This window comes from Corvus hawaiiensis, chromosome 5 (genome assembly GCF_020740725.1).
Source record: "Corvus hawaiiensis isolate bCorHaw1 chromosome 5, bCorHaw1.pri.cur, whole genome shotgun sequence".
Classification (NCBI taxonomy): Eukaryota; Metazoa; Chordata; class Aves; order Passeriformes; family Corvidae; genus Corvus; species Corvus hawaiiensis.
In genome coordinates this window covers 24,337,601-24,354,334 of record NC_063217.1, presented here as the reverse complement: position 1 = coordinate 24,354,334, position 16,734 = coordinate 24,337,601, and the positions used below count along the sequence as shown (strand labels likewise).

At 43.8% G+C, this 16,734-nt stretch overlaps 1 protein-coding gene across 9 annotated transcripts in view; it reads left to right on the top strand.

Annotated features, from left to right (window-relative positions):
- RBM47 (RNA binding motif protein 47) overlaps window positions 1-16,527 on the top strand; it is a 76,597-nt gene extending 60,070 nt beyond the window's left edge. For 8 of the 9 annotated variants that reach the window (XM_048304672.1, XM_048304669.1, XM_048304666.1 and 5 more), the window contains 4 exons: window positions 7,564-8,723; window positions 10,218-10,424; window positions 13,128-13,330; window positions 13,700-16,527. In XM_048304672.1, coding sequence (XP_048160629.1) covers window positions 7,595-8,723; window positions 10,218-10,424; window positions 13,128-13,330; window positions 13,700-13,948 — 1,788 coding nt within the window. In that variant the 5' untranslated portion in view covers window positions 7,564-7,594 and the 3' untranslated portion in view covers window positions 13,949-16,527. The remainder of the gene's footprint in view (window positions 1-7,563; window positions 8,724-10,217; window positions 10,425-13,127; window positions 13,331-13,699) is intronic. The other variant, XM_048304667.1, reaches the window with a different exon arrangement.
- Window positions 16,528-16,734: the final 207 nt, after the last annotated feature.

Genomic DNA, 16,734 nt, shown 5'->3' with positions numbered 1-16,734 from the left:
AATATAACAGAATAGGCAGGACATTTGCACAATACAAGGTGACTTTATTTTGTATGGGAATCATAATTTTAGCTCAATTTTTTAAATCGTACATAAAATATCTGTGAGGTAAGATTAATTGGCTAAGGGAACTGACGTAATACGGTTAAGAGAATTAGATCCATGATTATTATTTTTCTAATGACAATGATGAAAATAAGTTTAACTTTCAAATCCTAGTTTGAAGCTGTAGCCAATTGTTGACTGTACAAATTCCTTGTTGAATTATCTGATTAGCATTCGAGTTTTAACCTGGGAAATTCCAGGATGTTAATTTACAGAATAATTTCAGGTGTTTTCCTCCTAAAAAGGAGTAAGAAGAAAAAGAACAGATTTCTAGTAATTTTGTTACAATTTTTTAAGCCAAATACATTGCTTTTGGTTGGTGCGTGGATAACATTACATGTCCCTGCAAGACCTCTGAAGCAGGATTTTCTGTAGTGCTCATCACTGTCTTAAATATATCCCTATTGCAGCCATTAGAGTCTTGTAACCAATGTCAGGGGAGTAGTGCTAGATGTGAGTACCGTTAGAAATATCACACTTTATTTTCTGTTTCTTTCTTTGAACCTAATACAATCAAAAGTCAGAGTCAACAGATTTTGGTGAGTTTTGAGTGGAACCAAACATTTTTAACATGTTTAGCCACTTAGGACAAATTTAAGCAACTGGAAACCATGCACAGACTCTCTCTGCAGTAAATCCACGCTGAAAACTGCTTTTCAGGCCCAGAACATTACCTTGCCCCATAAAAAGGGAACATAACTAACTGACCAGAATAAAACTGAGGTTTAAGCATGAAATACAAACTCTTGCAATGAAATCAATGGTCATAACTCTGATGGTAGGCTGTAGATTAGGACGTCAAGTGTCACCATAGCAGAAGGATGAATTTCATAAAATCATAGAATCTTTAGGTTGGAAAAGACCTCTAAGATCCTTGAGTCCAACCATTAGCCGAACACTGCCAAGTCCACCACTAAACCATGTCCCTAAGCGCCACATCTACGTGTCTTTTCAATACCTCCAGAGATGGTGACTCAGCCACATCCCTGAGCAGCCTGTTCCAATGCTTGACAGCCCTTTCAATGAAGAAATCTTTCCTTCCCTGGTGCAACTTGAGGCGGTTTCCTTTTGTCCTAATTTCAACAGCTAGCCTCAGGATTTAGTAGGCTGGTTTTATCCTACCTCTTCAGGCACTGTTGCTCTCTATATTTAAGTACAGTACTTCTAGTGGGCAGAGAGCCTCTGCTTGTACATGTTCTTGTCTGAACATACATGGGAAATAGGCAGTGCAGCAAGTGCACTCCATGCACATCTCATTGTGTTGCGTGCAGCACCTGAGCCAAAAAGTTCCTGACCCTGGCTGGAGAGGGACAAGTTTGATGACCCAGTTCAGGCATGCAGATGATGATGAGAATAAGCAGTCCGTTAGCGGTGCTGGCAGCAGGATAAATTGCACAGCAGACAGACATGTCATTGTCAATGATCTCTGAGGTTAGTTTCTTCCAAGCTGCTCATCACAAGCTACTCATCAAGTCTCTTGGCAGCCGGTGTTCCTGCCCCTTCAGGCCTGCTGATGCAGTTCACCACTTTTTCCACAGTTTTGCCAAAATGATCCAGATTAAGAAAATTCACCTTTTCAAAATGTTTCACCTAGCCTGGGGCAACTTCTTCACCCAGTTTAGCTGCAGGTAAAGAAATGTGTCTGACACACTGCAGACACTGTCATGGCCTCTTGGCCTCAGGTATTGCTTTTTTGTAAAAGGGTTAAGGCATCATCCATCCCATGTAACCTTCCCTTTCCTGCCTGAAAAACCTTCAGAAAAGAGCCTTGGCCAAAAAGCTGCGCTGAAATGCTGCACTCTCTCACACTGACCCGCTACAAGTTTCCATGTTGGACACCTGCATTTCATTAATGGCAGAATGTAGGAAACAAAGTGTGGTCCAATTCCTTTTGAAAACCACGCTGGCCCTGAATCCTGCAGTTGGGCATGCCATGGCTCAGCTTCGACAACAGTCTCAGAGACACCTTCTTTGTTCAGCTCATTTATGAAAATATTGAGGAGGAAAAGAGTGACAGTCTTGGCAAGAAAGAGCAAAGAGATGTATAATGATACTGTAATTATCTTTAAACAGGAAGGTAACTTGCACATGACACTTGAAGCAATGCACAAGTCACTACCTTGTTTAGAATTGATGAGGCCACTGAATTTTTCTGTTCAGCCAGTAGATCTCTAAACAGGCAAACTGGGTTTTCGGCAGGAGCAGTTCTGGGGTGTCTGATGTTTGTGATAAAATTACACAGTAGTTCTTAGTAAGCTGTTGGTTTTGTATGCATTTTATGAATATAAAATTATCATGAGAATAGAGTCAGGATTTGAAAATAACGAACTTTAATGACAGCCATGCTTTTAGAGCTGCTGCCTATCATCATCAGCAGCATCAACATTTTCCCTTATTATTTCAACTAAAATACTAGGAAGGTCACATTTAAACCAGTAGCTGCTATTTCCTTCTGCCAACAGGGTGTATTTGAAATTTCAGCAGCCGTCTTTCTCTCTGTGGTTTAAAATGCAAAACCGTGACAGTTTCTTGAAGGAAGCGGTAGCTGTGCAGTGTCCATGAGGACACGCCCTGTCAGCTCAGTGGGAGTGTATATGGTACAGGGTCTGCAGGTGGGGCACAGGTGTCCCCATCCCTCCCCTGGACGGTTATCACAGAGACAGCAGATCTCCCTGGTCTCTCCTGTTATTTGTGATGGTGCTGGCACCTGTCCCCGGGCTTTGTGACTGCTGGCAGTTTTGTCACCCACAGAAGGACACGTGATGCCACTAAACCTATGTAACACAAAACTGTAGGGATGAATTAAGTCTAAACATAAACAACCTCATTTTATGGGAGCATGTGAGTGAAGTGGACACTCAGTTACTGCCACAAGGACACTGGCTGTGTCCCTGTGTTTGTAAAAGCCTATTTGACCACACTAGGATCAACAGAGGAGCACGTGTCTGCCTTACTTCACAGGGCACCGCCCAGTGCTGGACTAACCCAGGGATAAGTTGATATGTGGACTTTAGGCATTGCTTTCTTGCTGGGGCCCCAAGCTGCCTTTGCCCTGGGACAAGGGACATCACCATCTGGCCCTGTATTGTTGTTAATCAAGGTGTGGTATTTCTACTTAATAAAATACCTGCCTCAATTAATCAGCCTGCTCACAGTATGCTTTAGGTCAGTCACTGCCAGCACAATAAGTTTGCCATTTAATATTCTGGGATGTGCAAAGAAAGTACCTTTAAAAAGCAGGTAATTAATGTTTAGGGCAAGAACCATTTACACCCTTCCTATTGGCAGCAGAGGAGTTTTGTAAGCAAAGTGAAATGAAATTTGAATGGTTTCAGCAAAATGTATGTGTCTGAGAGTTCACCTGTGCAAGGAAGAGTCCTTGGAGCAGAGATGCTGAACTGAGGGGCTCATAAGCGTTGCTCCTGTAGGCTGGCAGATGTTACCATTCATCTAACATGGTGTTGAACACTCAAGCAGGATTTACCTTTTTCTGAGAAGAAGCCAAGGACTTGCTTCAGTCCTGGTAATGAGTAGTTTAAAACTTAGTTGTCTCCAAAACACAACCTTTCTTGTTAGAAATATTTTTTTCTCTCTCTTTTATGAATCCATGTTATCAAGATCAGGTGTACCTTCCTCCTCAGAGTCTAGAAACCAAGCACTTATATTTCACAAGACACTGCATTTTAATGGAGATTAAATTTTTGCCTTTTCTAGCATTAATCTCACGTATTGGATGGTTGGAAATCAGCTTGGCTTTATTAAGGCCACTAGACTCGTAGTACTAGCCCATGCCTTGTGTTCACCCACAACACATGGTAGTAAGTTTTCATGAACAGTTTACTGTTGACTTAAAAAATGCACAAGTAGGTTTGAACACTTTGGAAACTGGTATTTTCGAAAACTGTTTTCTTGAGAGGGATTGCATTTCAGTCTGAAAAGGGTTAGGTTTTGTTGGTAGCCCATTTTGAAAGGCAGTAACAGCAGGAGAGAAGAGTTCTCAGACCAGACAGCTTGTGCATTTTCTCATCAAGGGAAATGATATCTGAACTATGTAAAATGTTGATTGTATAACGTGGCAATGACTAAGTTGTTAAGCGTGTATTTAGTTACAACAATTAGGACTACATGCGCTCTATAACTTTCTTAGGTAGTACCTACTTATGAAACCCAGCTCTGGGTAGTTGCACAGGGAAAAAAACCCAAACCACATTTGATCATGAATCTTGATTCCCAATAAATTACATAGGGATAAATGCATTTTAGGTTCACAAGGAATTTTTAATTATGCATTATCACAAATGATGTATGGAGTGCCTGCAGCAAAGATGGCCAGCAGCGCTTAGAAGCAGCTTCATGTATAACTTTCGATACAAGAAATCATCCTGCTGATGCAACGCAAAGTGCTGGAGAATTTGCAATCTCTTGCATGGTCACTGAATTACCAATTGGTTTCTGGGGGTCAGGGGAGATTCTGTTTCGTCTCCCCTTACTCCACAATCCCAGTGATCATCTGTAGCTTTCCAGACTGTAGCCCCAGACACAGAGCCCTGCAGATAACAGAGATATAGAGACTTATTTTGTAAGTTGACCTAAAACTGGTGGTTAGAATGGAATTGCTAATTTTTAAATTTAGCCTAACTTGGGGTGATAAGTACTTCACTTACCAACAGGTGGCCCATGTAAAGGTAATGATTATTTCCCACCGAAGTGTTTGTATAACAAGCTTTGCTTTTATTCCAAGAAAGGTGAAGTTACACTTTTAGGAGCAAATTGTGAAGCAAAAAATGAAGCTGTTTTACTCTGCCTTAATTTTCTTAATTATTTCAAATAATTCCCAGGAATAAAATTAAAATGTCTGACTGTTAAAGGGTAGCATTTGAATCTGAGAGAAACGTGTATCAACAGCATTTTAAAACAAGAAGCTATCCATGACAGACCTGGCTTCAAAGGAATTATTTTACTGAAGTATTGCCTGAGCATCAGCATCACTATTACTGCCCTCCACTTTCTTTATCTTCTCCTCTGCTCTCCATATTTTTAAATTAAAATGGCTCAGAAGCATCAGCATGCAACACTCATGGCCCAAAAACACATGCAGGATCAGGTCCCACCACAAAGCTCAGAGGTCTGGTTTCCCAATCCCAAATGCACTTAGGAGATGAACCAAGCACAGTGGTGTTTGCCCTGGCTGGTGCAGAGGCATCTCTGGGTATAGACCAGCACAATTCTGGGCAGCTCAGGACCTTAACTGAAAAAAATCTGAGGTGCTGAGGTTACTAGGATTTAAATGGATTTTGTGAACCATACAAATCAGACTTTGGTGCTTAAAATTTGTCCTTATATTTTTATGGGCTTGGGCTTGCTGTACTAGTGAAAGATCTTCCTACATGGTAACCAATGCAATGGCCAAATCATTCAAATGAAGGGTGTATGTCTGAGTCCTCGTGGGACAGAGAGAAACCTGTGTCTCACTGAATAAGACAACTACATAGAATAAATAAATCTGTCTGAAGCTTCGTTCTTTTTTTTTTTTTTTTGGTTTTAAATAACCGTGTCAAACTCAGATATTGGGAGCATTTCTTATGGTGGTTTGCAGAGTGTCCTACAAGGGTCAGTGTATTTTGACAGTTCCATCAACAGACTGGTGATGAATGCAAATCATGACAAATAAATCAGTGAAGGAAAGACTGATGGAGTTGTAAAACACAATAAGGAGGAGCCAATTGTGTAACATTCAATAGGTGGGATCTACTCAAAGGCAGTTGGAATAGGGCTGAATGCAAGGTTGTATCATTAAGGAGTAAAATAGTAAGTCATGCCTGCTACATGGGACATAACCACAGCAAGTGGTGCTTCTATAAAGGATTTGAGATTAGAATTGAAAAAAAACCACCCAATTCCATGTGATTTGCTAGTGAGAAGGTGTGAAGAAACAGGCTTTGGCAATACAGAGACATGGGGAGAAGAAGGAGGGATGATCTTCATCCCTGTATATAGCAAAGGTTGAAAAAGGCTGAAGATCTGGAGAACTGGACAAAGACCAACATACAAGAATTTTAGGTGAAAAAATGACTAATTGTGAGCTCAGCCTGCAAGTTTTATTCAAAAGACAGAGTAGTGTCTTGATTAAATGACTTAAATATCATTACAAGGCATAAGCAGAGGTCTTGAAAGACTCTTCAGTCTATCAGAGAAAGGCTTAACAAGTAATCCTATCTGGAAGCAAAAGCCAGACAAATTCTCATAAAAAATACTGCACACTTGCTTGTATGATGGAGTGGTTAGCAAACAAGCTATACAGGGAAGTGGTGGGGTCTGCAGCTCTCTGATTTCCTTGAAGCCAAGACACAATTTACTCAGATAAATGCTATAGGACCTAGTGTGCAAGTAACAATAAAATATAATGGTCCGTGTCATATACAATCACTTGTATTAAATTGTCTGCTGGACCTTTGCAGCTTTAAAATTCAGTGAGCTAACTAGTCTCAGAGTCCCAAGGTGTCTTATTTAATTGTGCTCAGAAAGAAAGCCCACCGTCTTGCAGTTTTGGTTATTAGCGTCGTCATTTCCTGTATGTCTGCATTTCCTGCTCTCTGCCTGTGTTCAAATGCAGAATGAGGTTTCTGAGATTTGCCTTCCTCTTGCTGGCTTTGCAGTGCTGTGCTGTCCGCTTGGTCTAAAGCGAGTTGCCTCTCATAAAGGAGTGATTCTCTTCAGCTTTTGTCAAATCCTGCTGTAATAATGGAAGAGACAAGCATGTTAGACATTGTAACACGAGCAGCAGGCAGCTCAGAAGCTTATCAGATCACTCTTTGCACAAGAGAACAAGAATTGCCCCCCACCCCCGATGCTAAAGTGTATTTATTATTTCCTACTTGACAGTTACTGTGGAGGTCTAGAGGAGCAAAAGGCTGTTATCAAATGGAAACAGTGTCTGGTGCTTCTCATGCATTTGCCACCTTTCACCATTGAATATGGCACCTGGTGCTTGTGCTGTTCAGGAGTAAATGGATTAACAGACGAGTGGCTGAGAGGGAGGGGAAGGCTCTGTAGGTGGGTACCACTGGCTTCCCTCTCTCTCCCAATTCTGTGTGATCTCCTTCCTACCATTTCAAAGAGGAGACAAGGCTCTCAAAGGTCTTGAGATTTTGAGGTACTTGGTGGCATCCATTCATGTGACTTTGGTGTCCTGTGACAGCAGCTCTTGATGCCTTGGATGTGTAGGCAGGTGATCCTCAACCATTCCCTCAAAGAGGAGCTGTGCCTATGTCCAGAATGCACTGTCCCTGCAGTATCACTCTTCAGGCTGGTGTGGCTTGTTCCTCTGTTCTTCTGCAGCCTTAGTCCCAGTTTGAAAAACAAACTTGCAGAACAACTCCAGGAAAATGAAAGAGAGAGGTGAAATTCTGATGGTAGCTAATAGTTTTTAACGAGTGTCCTCCCTCTTCATTTGCCCAGGTTTTATCACGCTGTGAATGAGTTTGACGCCATGACCGCTGAGGATTCCACTGCAAGGATGAGCAATGATTCCACTAATGTGGCCACCACAAAAGTCCCTGAAGGCGTTGCTGGTGCGCCCAACGAGGCAGCTCTGCTGGCCCTCATGGCCCGCACTGGATATAGTATGATCCAGGAGAACGGGCAACGCAAGTATGGAGGCCCTCCTCCCGGCTGGGAGGGCCTACACCCTCCTCGTGGCTGTGAAGTCTTTGTGGGCAAAATCCCCCGTGATGTCTATGAAGATGAGCTCGTTCCTGTGTTCGAGTCTGTCGGCCGCATCTACGAAATGCGCCTGATGATGGACTTTGATGGGAAGAACCGGGGCTACGCCTTCGTGATGTACACACAGAAGCATGAGGCGAAGCGTGCTGTCAGGGAGCTGAACAACTATGAAATCCGTCCCGGCAGGCTGCTGGGTGTGTGCTGCAGTGTGGATAACTGCCGGCTCTTCATCGGAGGCATTCCCAAGATGAAGAAGAGAGAGGAGATCCTGGAAGAGATTGCCAAGGTGACAGAAGGTGTGCTGGATGTCATCGTGTATGCTAGCGCTGCAGACAAAATGAAGAACAGAGGCTTTGCCTTTGTGGAGTATGAGAGCCATCGAGCAGCAGCCATGGCCAGGAGAAAACTCATGCCAGGAAGGATCCAGCTGTGGGGACATCAAATTGCTGTTGACTGGGCAGAACCAGAGATAGATGTGGATGAAGATGTCATGGAGACTGTTAAAATCCTATATGTGAGGAATTTAATGATTGAGACCACAGAGGACACCATTAAAAAGGTGTTTGGTCAGTTTAACCCTGGCTGTGTAGAGAGAGTGAAAAAAATACGTGATTATGCCTTTGTGCACTTTACAACCAGGGAAGATGCCATTCATGCCATGAACAACCTTAATGGTGTTGAACTAGAAGGCTCATGCCTGGAGGTTACTTTGGCCAAGCCGGTAGACAAGGAGCAGTACACTCGCTACCAGAAAGCAGCAAAAGGAGGGGCTGCAGCAACCTCCGAAGTAACTCAGCAACCCAACTATGTTTACTCTTGTGATCCATACACACTAGCATACTATGGATATCCATACAATGCCTTGATCGGCCCCAACAGAGATTACTTTGTGAAAGGTTAGTAAGCACATTTAGGGGATGTGATGGGCAGGTTTGATCTTAGGCTGATGCAAGAGGCCTGCCTCAGCCAAAGGACAGCTAGTAGCATGCAATTTTTTCGTAATACTCTTTTATAGGTCTTTTTGTCATACTTCTGTTTGGTCTTACTTTAGTTTATGACTACAGTTTATGAGTACACAAAGTGTATTTATCCATAAATAATTAGTAATGTACAGGCTAGCATGGGAAAGGTATCAAATATATGGTAAAGAATGAGCTAACAGACCAAGCATGGGATGGGGAAGAGAGGGATCTGGATTTTATGAGTGTTGTAATAAGTCTGAGCAAGTCTAAGGATTCCATCTTCTGATGTCTCCTTTCAAAGAGCTTGATCCTATGACAGAGCGCTCTAGAGGCGTGAGTATGGTGACCTAGTTATACAAAGGGAGGGATGTTAGGGAAAGCCTTAGGAGCTCTCTAGGTGTCATTTACCCTCCGCATTAAAATGACAGTAATGCTGTCCTTCGTAAAGTCATTTGAGAACTACGAGCAGAAGGAATCACGTGAGTGAAAAATAATTCTTTTATTATGTATACCTTAATTAGTTATCAGTTGCAGTCATTAAAAATTAACCAAAAATCACTTATTCATCAAATGACCCTAACAGCTATAACTGGTATTATAATTATAATTATCCTGTACTTACAGGAATTACAGTTTCCTGAAATTTGATGTGTATTTCCATAGAAGAAGCAATTTAGCATGAATATATTCTTAAAGCATTCACATAAACCAAGAAGTATTTTTAACCCTAGTTGTTCAAGAATTTCAGCTTCTTCTCAATTTTCAGATTTGTACTTGCAATGAACTATGATGGAGTTGAGTAACAGTCTAAATAGTCAATTAGACCATCATAGAGCACATTAATACTGCTGTGTTTAAAGTACTGTTGTAACACATGTGGAGTCACTAAGATGAATAAAAGCAGTATTTTTGGAAATGGGTTATATGCACCTTACTAATAAAATAACAGAGAAAACAATTAAACAACATTAATAAAAATATATGCAGTGGTGGGACAAAGTTGGGTAAAGGCCAGGTATGATGCTGTGCCATCTTGGCAGGGTCCCATTGCAGCCAGTTGACAAGTTGGGTCTCCTCTGGAGGACAGCTGAAAGCAGAAGCTGTTCCGAATGCACAGAAATCACCCTGAGGATCCCCTCTCTCTCTACTGACTGCATTGAACCCATAACATTTGCCACAAGAGTTGCTTCAATATAAGTGAGCAATTAATATATGCTCACAAACATCAAAAGCTAAATAAGCATAGGCTTATGGGATGCTTCTTAGGCACTTCTGTTTTCCTAAGTGGGGTCGCTAAGACTTAATCCTGCTGACTTCAGCAGCCACATTTCTAAGATCAAGCCTCTGTATCTCAGCCTGGGGTCACTCGTGCTCCCCAAGGGGCTGTCACTCTCCATTATTCACCATCTTCTGTGTTGTTATCATAAGCAGGCAGCATACGAGGCAGAGGGCGAGGTGCAGCTGGCAACAGAGCCCCGGGTCCCAGGGGTTCCTACCTGGGGGGATACTCCGCTGGCCGTGGGATCTACAGCAGGTACCATGAAGGCAAAGGAAAACAGCAAGAGAAAGGATATGAACTGGTTCCCAACTTGGAGTTACCTGCAGTCAATCCAGTGGCCATTAAGCCTGGTGCAGGTTAGTATGTGTAAGGAGGGGAGGAAAGCAGGGGTGGTGGGCAAGCCCCCACTCCAAGCCCTGTCTCAAGCATGTGAGCAGCCCTCCAGGGCCAGTCTGTGACTGTGACTGCAGCAATGGGGGCGGCCCCAAGGTTGGGGCTCAGTGCTCCCTTGTGCGGGGTGCCTCCTGACCCTGGCCAGGCTCTCTTCACACAAGAGGCACACAGTGTGTGTGTGGGGGGATACGAATATCTGGGAACTCTTCAGGCCAAAGGAAAAAAGGACCAAAGCAATGCGCACTCCTGTCCCCTTCTGCATTTCCTGAGGAGGAAGCAGACTTTGCTCTCCTTCTAGCCATGTGGACTAGAATATGGTGACTAAGAGCAATCTTTCTCTCTTTTAATGTCTTCAATGCTAATTTCACCCTGGGAGATTCCTATCTTAGATTTCCAGCCGGGCTGGAGCCCTCCCATTTCGTTCGTATTTCTCCAGTGGTACAAGGCTGAGAAAATGATCTGGGGCTTTCCCATTGCAGGAAAGTCCCTTGCTGAGGCAAGCTCCTCCATCTCCATCAGTGGCATGGGGAAGGAGCAATGCAGGAGGCCCTCGGGGTCCATCTTGCAGCAGTGCAGTGCCTACAGGAGTGCTCTCATCTCTGCCGGGTTCTGATGAGCCAGTCCAAGGGCTGGGGAAGGGATTGCCTCCTTCTGCCACTTCCTCAGCTGACTACCCAGCCCTTGCCATTCCCAAGTGAACAAGATGAAAGCTGAAGCTCTGCCATTCCTCAAGATTTTTTATTTGAAAAAGTAGCCTGAGGAAGAAGGTCCTTGAAGGTGATGGGGACAAGCCCTCTTGCAGAAGTCCTCATGTCTTCTCTCCGTTTCTCTTTCCAAGTAAACTGTAACTGCAGGATCTAAGCATTGTTTAATAATAGAGCTACAGTGGCTTCCCAAAACATGTTCCATTCATGTCAGTGAAAATTACAGCTTGCATCTAATGAAGGCTGTGAAGAGTTCTTCATAACAGCTGCATAAGACAATGTCAGAAGTCTAGAGACAAAGGAAGTCTATTAAGATTAGAGTTCTTTCCAAAGGAAGATCAGACTTCCTGAGAAAACTACCCACTCGCCACCAGAAAAATATTACCACTATGAGTATTTGCAAAGATACTTCAGGAATTCCAGGTATTACTAAAGGATGCTTGAAAAGTGAGCTTGGAAATGCATGCTTATTAGTGGTATCTGTATTTCATTCGACTGCTAAACAAAAGCTTGAAGCTCAAGTCTAAGTGTTTCTATACTTGAAGCATGCTGAGATTCAGATTTTTTTTATCAGACCTTTCCCTATCATATGGTTCCAGCACAGCCTCTGAGCACAGAAGTACCTGGTCTGTTTTCCCCAGTCAGATCAGCTGATCTAATAAAAGGTACCACACGCAAGACTTACCTCTGTCATGAAGAGGGTATGACTTCGAAAGCACATTACCAGAACAGAGGAGTAGAAATGTACTGACTGCAAAGTATCCTGCCTCCTTTTTAGATCAACGTTAAAGCTCATTTCTTTGCAAATAGTTGGAATACTCCTGAGAGGTCACCCCAATACCCAGGATACCTGCTACTGTTCTTCTGCCAGAAGTTATTGCATAATGGAGCATATAAGCTCTTTGCCTTGGTGAGAAATTATCCAGGATATTTAAACCAGAGATAAAACTGGTTTGAGCTGACCTGGTGGACTTGGTGTAGAAGTAGAACTGGAGCAGAGTAGAGGGGCAGAATCACCTCCCTCAGGTTGCTGGCCTGCTTTTGATACAGTCCAGAATACAGTTGGTTTTTCTGGGCTACAAGTGCACATTGGAGGGGGCCACATGCAATTATTGTGATTATTGGGAATGTTCAGCAAAGAATGTTTCTTCCCTGAGCAAGCCATGAAGCTCCATTCTGGACCATGTATAAACTCACTACCTGAACACTATTATTCTGACCAGAGTGTTCTCCCTTTGTCTGAAAGACCATGGCTCTAATTGTATCATGTTGTCCAATTTTGGCATGAGCAAGAATTTCCTAAAGAGAAGTTTCTTTTTTTTTAATGTCATTAAGTAGATTGGTCCTGAAGCAGACAGATGGGATAAAACATATTTAGCCAAGCCAGTCCTGGGAAATGCTGGTAAATGAGCTGATATTTCACAGGGTTGGCCAAAGGATGGCATGTAAAGTGGACCAGCTGCTGCCTGTAACTTCTGCAGTACAACCCACAACTTTCTGTCCTGGAGCAGCTCTTCCTATGGCAGCACCATATTCCTTGATGTCAACAGCTGGAGCGGGGACCTCACTGGGACATTGCACGCTCTTACCCCTTGTGCTCAGGCCACACTCTCAGGCGGTGGGAAGGACAGCAGTGGTCAGAAAGGGTTGCGTAAATCTGGGTTGCAGCTCCCAGTAGCCAGGAGGACTCTGGCCCTAGGACACTCATGGCAGGAGCATGGGGGAAAATGCTGGACCAAACAGCCGGCACCAGGCCTGTCACTGTGCATCAGCCATGGTGCTCCCACACATGGGGAGGGCAGAGGTGCCCCAGGTCCCCTGCCTGCACACAAGGCTACCTCACCTGGTAAGAGCAGCACAGGATTGCTGCTGGACAGTTGGCACAGCTGGGATGGAGAACTCTTTGACATGAGGTCCTGGAAACGCTCTTCTGATGTATCTGATGTGTCTGGTCTCTCCTAGTGGCCATCCCTGCCATTGGTGCCCAGTACTCCATGTTTCAGGCCGCACCACCAGCCAAGATGATGGAAGATGGCAAAATCCACACAGTTGAGCACATCATCAACCCCATAGCTGTGCAGCAGGACCCAGCTAGTGCAGCAGCTGCCGCAGCAGCTGCAGCCGCAGCTGTAATACCAGCTGTCTCAACACCTCCTCCCTTCCAGGTGAGTTCAGCACAGAAATTCTGCTTCCCATACTTCCAGCTTCCCATACATCCTGCTATGCATACCCAGTGGGGGGAAACCCTAGACTCTTGTCCTGCTTCCATTCAGGAGATGCTCTTGAAGATGTCACAGCGCCCAAGAGCCCTGAAGTTCATCTGACCTGTCTTAGACATCTGCACATTGGGCCGCTGCTTTCCCCACTATGGGGGACCCAAACTGTGAGGGAAGGAACAGCCTCCCATGACAGCATAACTCTCAATCAACAGGGCATGTACTGCCTACCCTCCCATTACCTCCTTCCCTTCTAGGGGGTTTGCCATTCAGGGCAAAGTAAGTACTTTTTTTGAGGTCTGAACCCTTTCCTTCCAGGGTCGCCCCATCACACCGGTGTACACCATGGCTCCCAATGTGCAGCGGATCCCTGCCGCCGGGATTTATGGGACAAGTTATGTGCCCTTTGCGGCGCCTGCTGCAGCCACAGCAACAATAGCCACGCTACAGAAGAATGCTGCCGCTGCTGCTGCTGCTGCCTACGGAGGATACGCTGGCTACATCCCCCCAGCATTCCCAGCTGCCACCATCCAGGTGCCCATCCATGACGTCTACCAGACGTACTGAAACTGTCGGCAGAGGAGGGTGGTGCAGAAACACACACTGAAGGAACACTTTACTATTTATGAAGAAAGAACTGTCTGCGAAAGAGTAAATGTTTGGGCTTGGTTAAACAATGCAGAAAGTGAAGAATGTAAGAGAAAAACATGTTTGAAATATTTTCTATGCTTGAAGTTTTCACTAACTTTTTTAGGCTATTTTTAAAAATTTAACATGCCTGTATTCATACATTTCCAAAGGACCTCGGTGCATCCAGCCCACCACTGATGTGCATTTATATGCATTGTAGTGGGGTTGCATAGGGTCTTTTTTTTTTAGCAGTTATATTTTCAATATATTTGAGTTATGAAGGTTATTTTTTAGTAATTTCTGCACTCCAGAGATGTCTATTTTGTAGTGCCTTTAATAATATATCAGCTATATATTAAAAAGCACACCTGAGCAGCTAGGGAAAGTTTTAACAATATATTTTGAAGAGTATATTCAATATTTAAAGAATACATACCTTAGTTTTTTGTTTTGTTTTTTGTTTTTTAAGAAGAAAACAACAAGTATCTTATTTAAAAAATATACTGGAAAGTGCAATTTGAAAAATGTGCAAGACCTCTGCATTTTTGTGCTGGCATTAATACAATCTGCTCGTTCTCATTTGAAATCACAAGTAACTAATATTGCCTGTTTGGAAAAAAGATAAAAGAAAAAAGAGCCTCCTTACACATACCTCTTCACAGTGTGATTTGCAGGCTTGTTTTTAGCAAAAGAAAGGCTCCAAGTTTTTCTTAGCAAATGGATTTTCTATTTATTGAAGCTACTTGTAGTTGGAGCACATGCAGAAACTAGTAGCTGATATTTCACGCGAGGTGTCTTGACTTAGATCTTCATCCAGTATAAAGCCAAGGCTTTTTTTCAATGCTCTTCATTTTATTCTTTGAAGTATGTGTTGTAGTGACTGAGAATGTATGCTGCTGTCAGCAAGAGTAGCCACACTCGCTGAGAGGATGTGCAGCATTACTTCCCCATTGCTCCATCATGTTCCATGAGAAATTTCAAAGGTACTAGGGGTGGTAGTGATACTGGAATTAGTGAAACAGGGCTAGCCTCCCTCCCAGCCTCCCTTCCACTCTTAATTCCCCTTCTCCACAACTGGAGTTGTACATGCACATCAGGGGTGGGAGTGATTAGACCCAATGATTTTAAGACATAGAGCTTGTAAATATCTTTTAATATACATTTTTAAAGTCATTTTATGTTGCAAATTTACATGGTATGTGGTTTGCCACAAAACAAAAACCTTTTATTGCAATGTTATAAAAAAGTTTGTTTTATTAAGAAGTAAATATATTATTGCAGTGTTTTGTGGCCTGTTTAAAGGCTTTTATTTAGTAGTGCAGTGAATGTAAAAGATAGTAAAATGGTAAAGAAATATCTTGCCCTTTGTATGAAGTGCATCAGCTCTGCAAACACAGCTCTGATGACAAAAGGTGAGAAGCAGGGAGTCAGTAAACAATGTTCCTTTACTTTTTGTGGTATAAGTACATACCAAAGGGGTTTCACGTTGGCCGTATTTTGACAGCTGAACCACTTCCAGACTGCAGCTCAGTTAAGTGACTTTTTTAATACACTTTTTGCTTCCCTCAAAATTGAGTGGTTGTATTTTAGGTGCTCTTGCTCAGACAAACTGAGCTCCCCTTGACCCTGTTGACCCATTAGCAAAAGCACTATGAGGTTACCCATTAGGCCGGACTCTGCCCCTCCACGCCCCTTCCCAGGAAACTTTATTGTCTGTACCTGCACATCTGAAAGCACACCCAGACCTCAGCCCCAAGGTCCTGCCGTTGTGTAGGGTGAGAGAGAGGAGGAGATCTGGGCAAATCCCGAGGGGGAAGCCCCAGACAGAGGTCAGCATTGCCTCCTCCAGTCCTCCAGCCTAAGGCCTTACGTGGCTCAACACTAAATGCCAGCGTGGGTCCTTGGGCCGTGCACAAACATCCCTGTGGCCAGGAAAAGGCAGTCTAGTGGTCTGGGCCTCTGCTGGCCCACTTCCAGCCCCGCGCCATGGCTGACCGACAGAGGAGAGAGGTGATGGCTCCCTTCCCACTAATCCTCTCCCGGACAACAGGACAAGGGACCTGTTACTCACAGAGGTGGCAGGAAGAGAAAGGAGTCAATGAGGGAAAACTGTGAGGTGCCCCCGGCCACCAGTGGTGCTGCCTGTGCCAGGGCAGTAGCAGGCAGTACCCAGGGATGCAGGCAGGACCCAGGCAGGCAGGCAGCCAGGTCATGCTGAGCCTCCCTCCCATACCTGTCTTGACACTTGCTTCTAAACCATTTCATGTACACTACTACTGAGGTAAGTCTTATAACTTGAAATGTGAACATCTTTAGGTTAAGAACAAATTACTTTAAGAAAAAAAGTATATATAAAAAAAACAAAGCTAGTGTGCCTTATTCTCAAAAGAGCTAGTATTTTAGATATTTTATTGTATCTCTTCTCTGTATTGTCAGAAGCCTCTGAGTTTATTTAGTTCCTGCTCCATTTACGGTACATTTCTAGGATGTAGTGAATAAAGCATTCTTTAAAAACAGAGACTGTTACTTCATTGCGACATCCCACTCTGCCAAGGCTGTGCTCTCCTCCAAGCTGGGAAGAGGGTGTTTGGAGCAGGAAGGGAGCAGGGCAGTGTAGCCAGCATCCCTGCAGACTCCTGTGGGGAGGGAAGATGAACTGTCCCACTAACTCCTCTGTCCCACCACCTGCAAAGGACCTTCCCAGCACTCATATTGGGCATCTC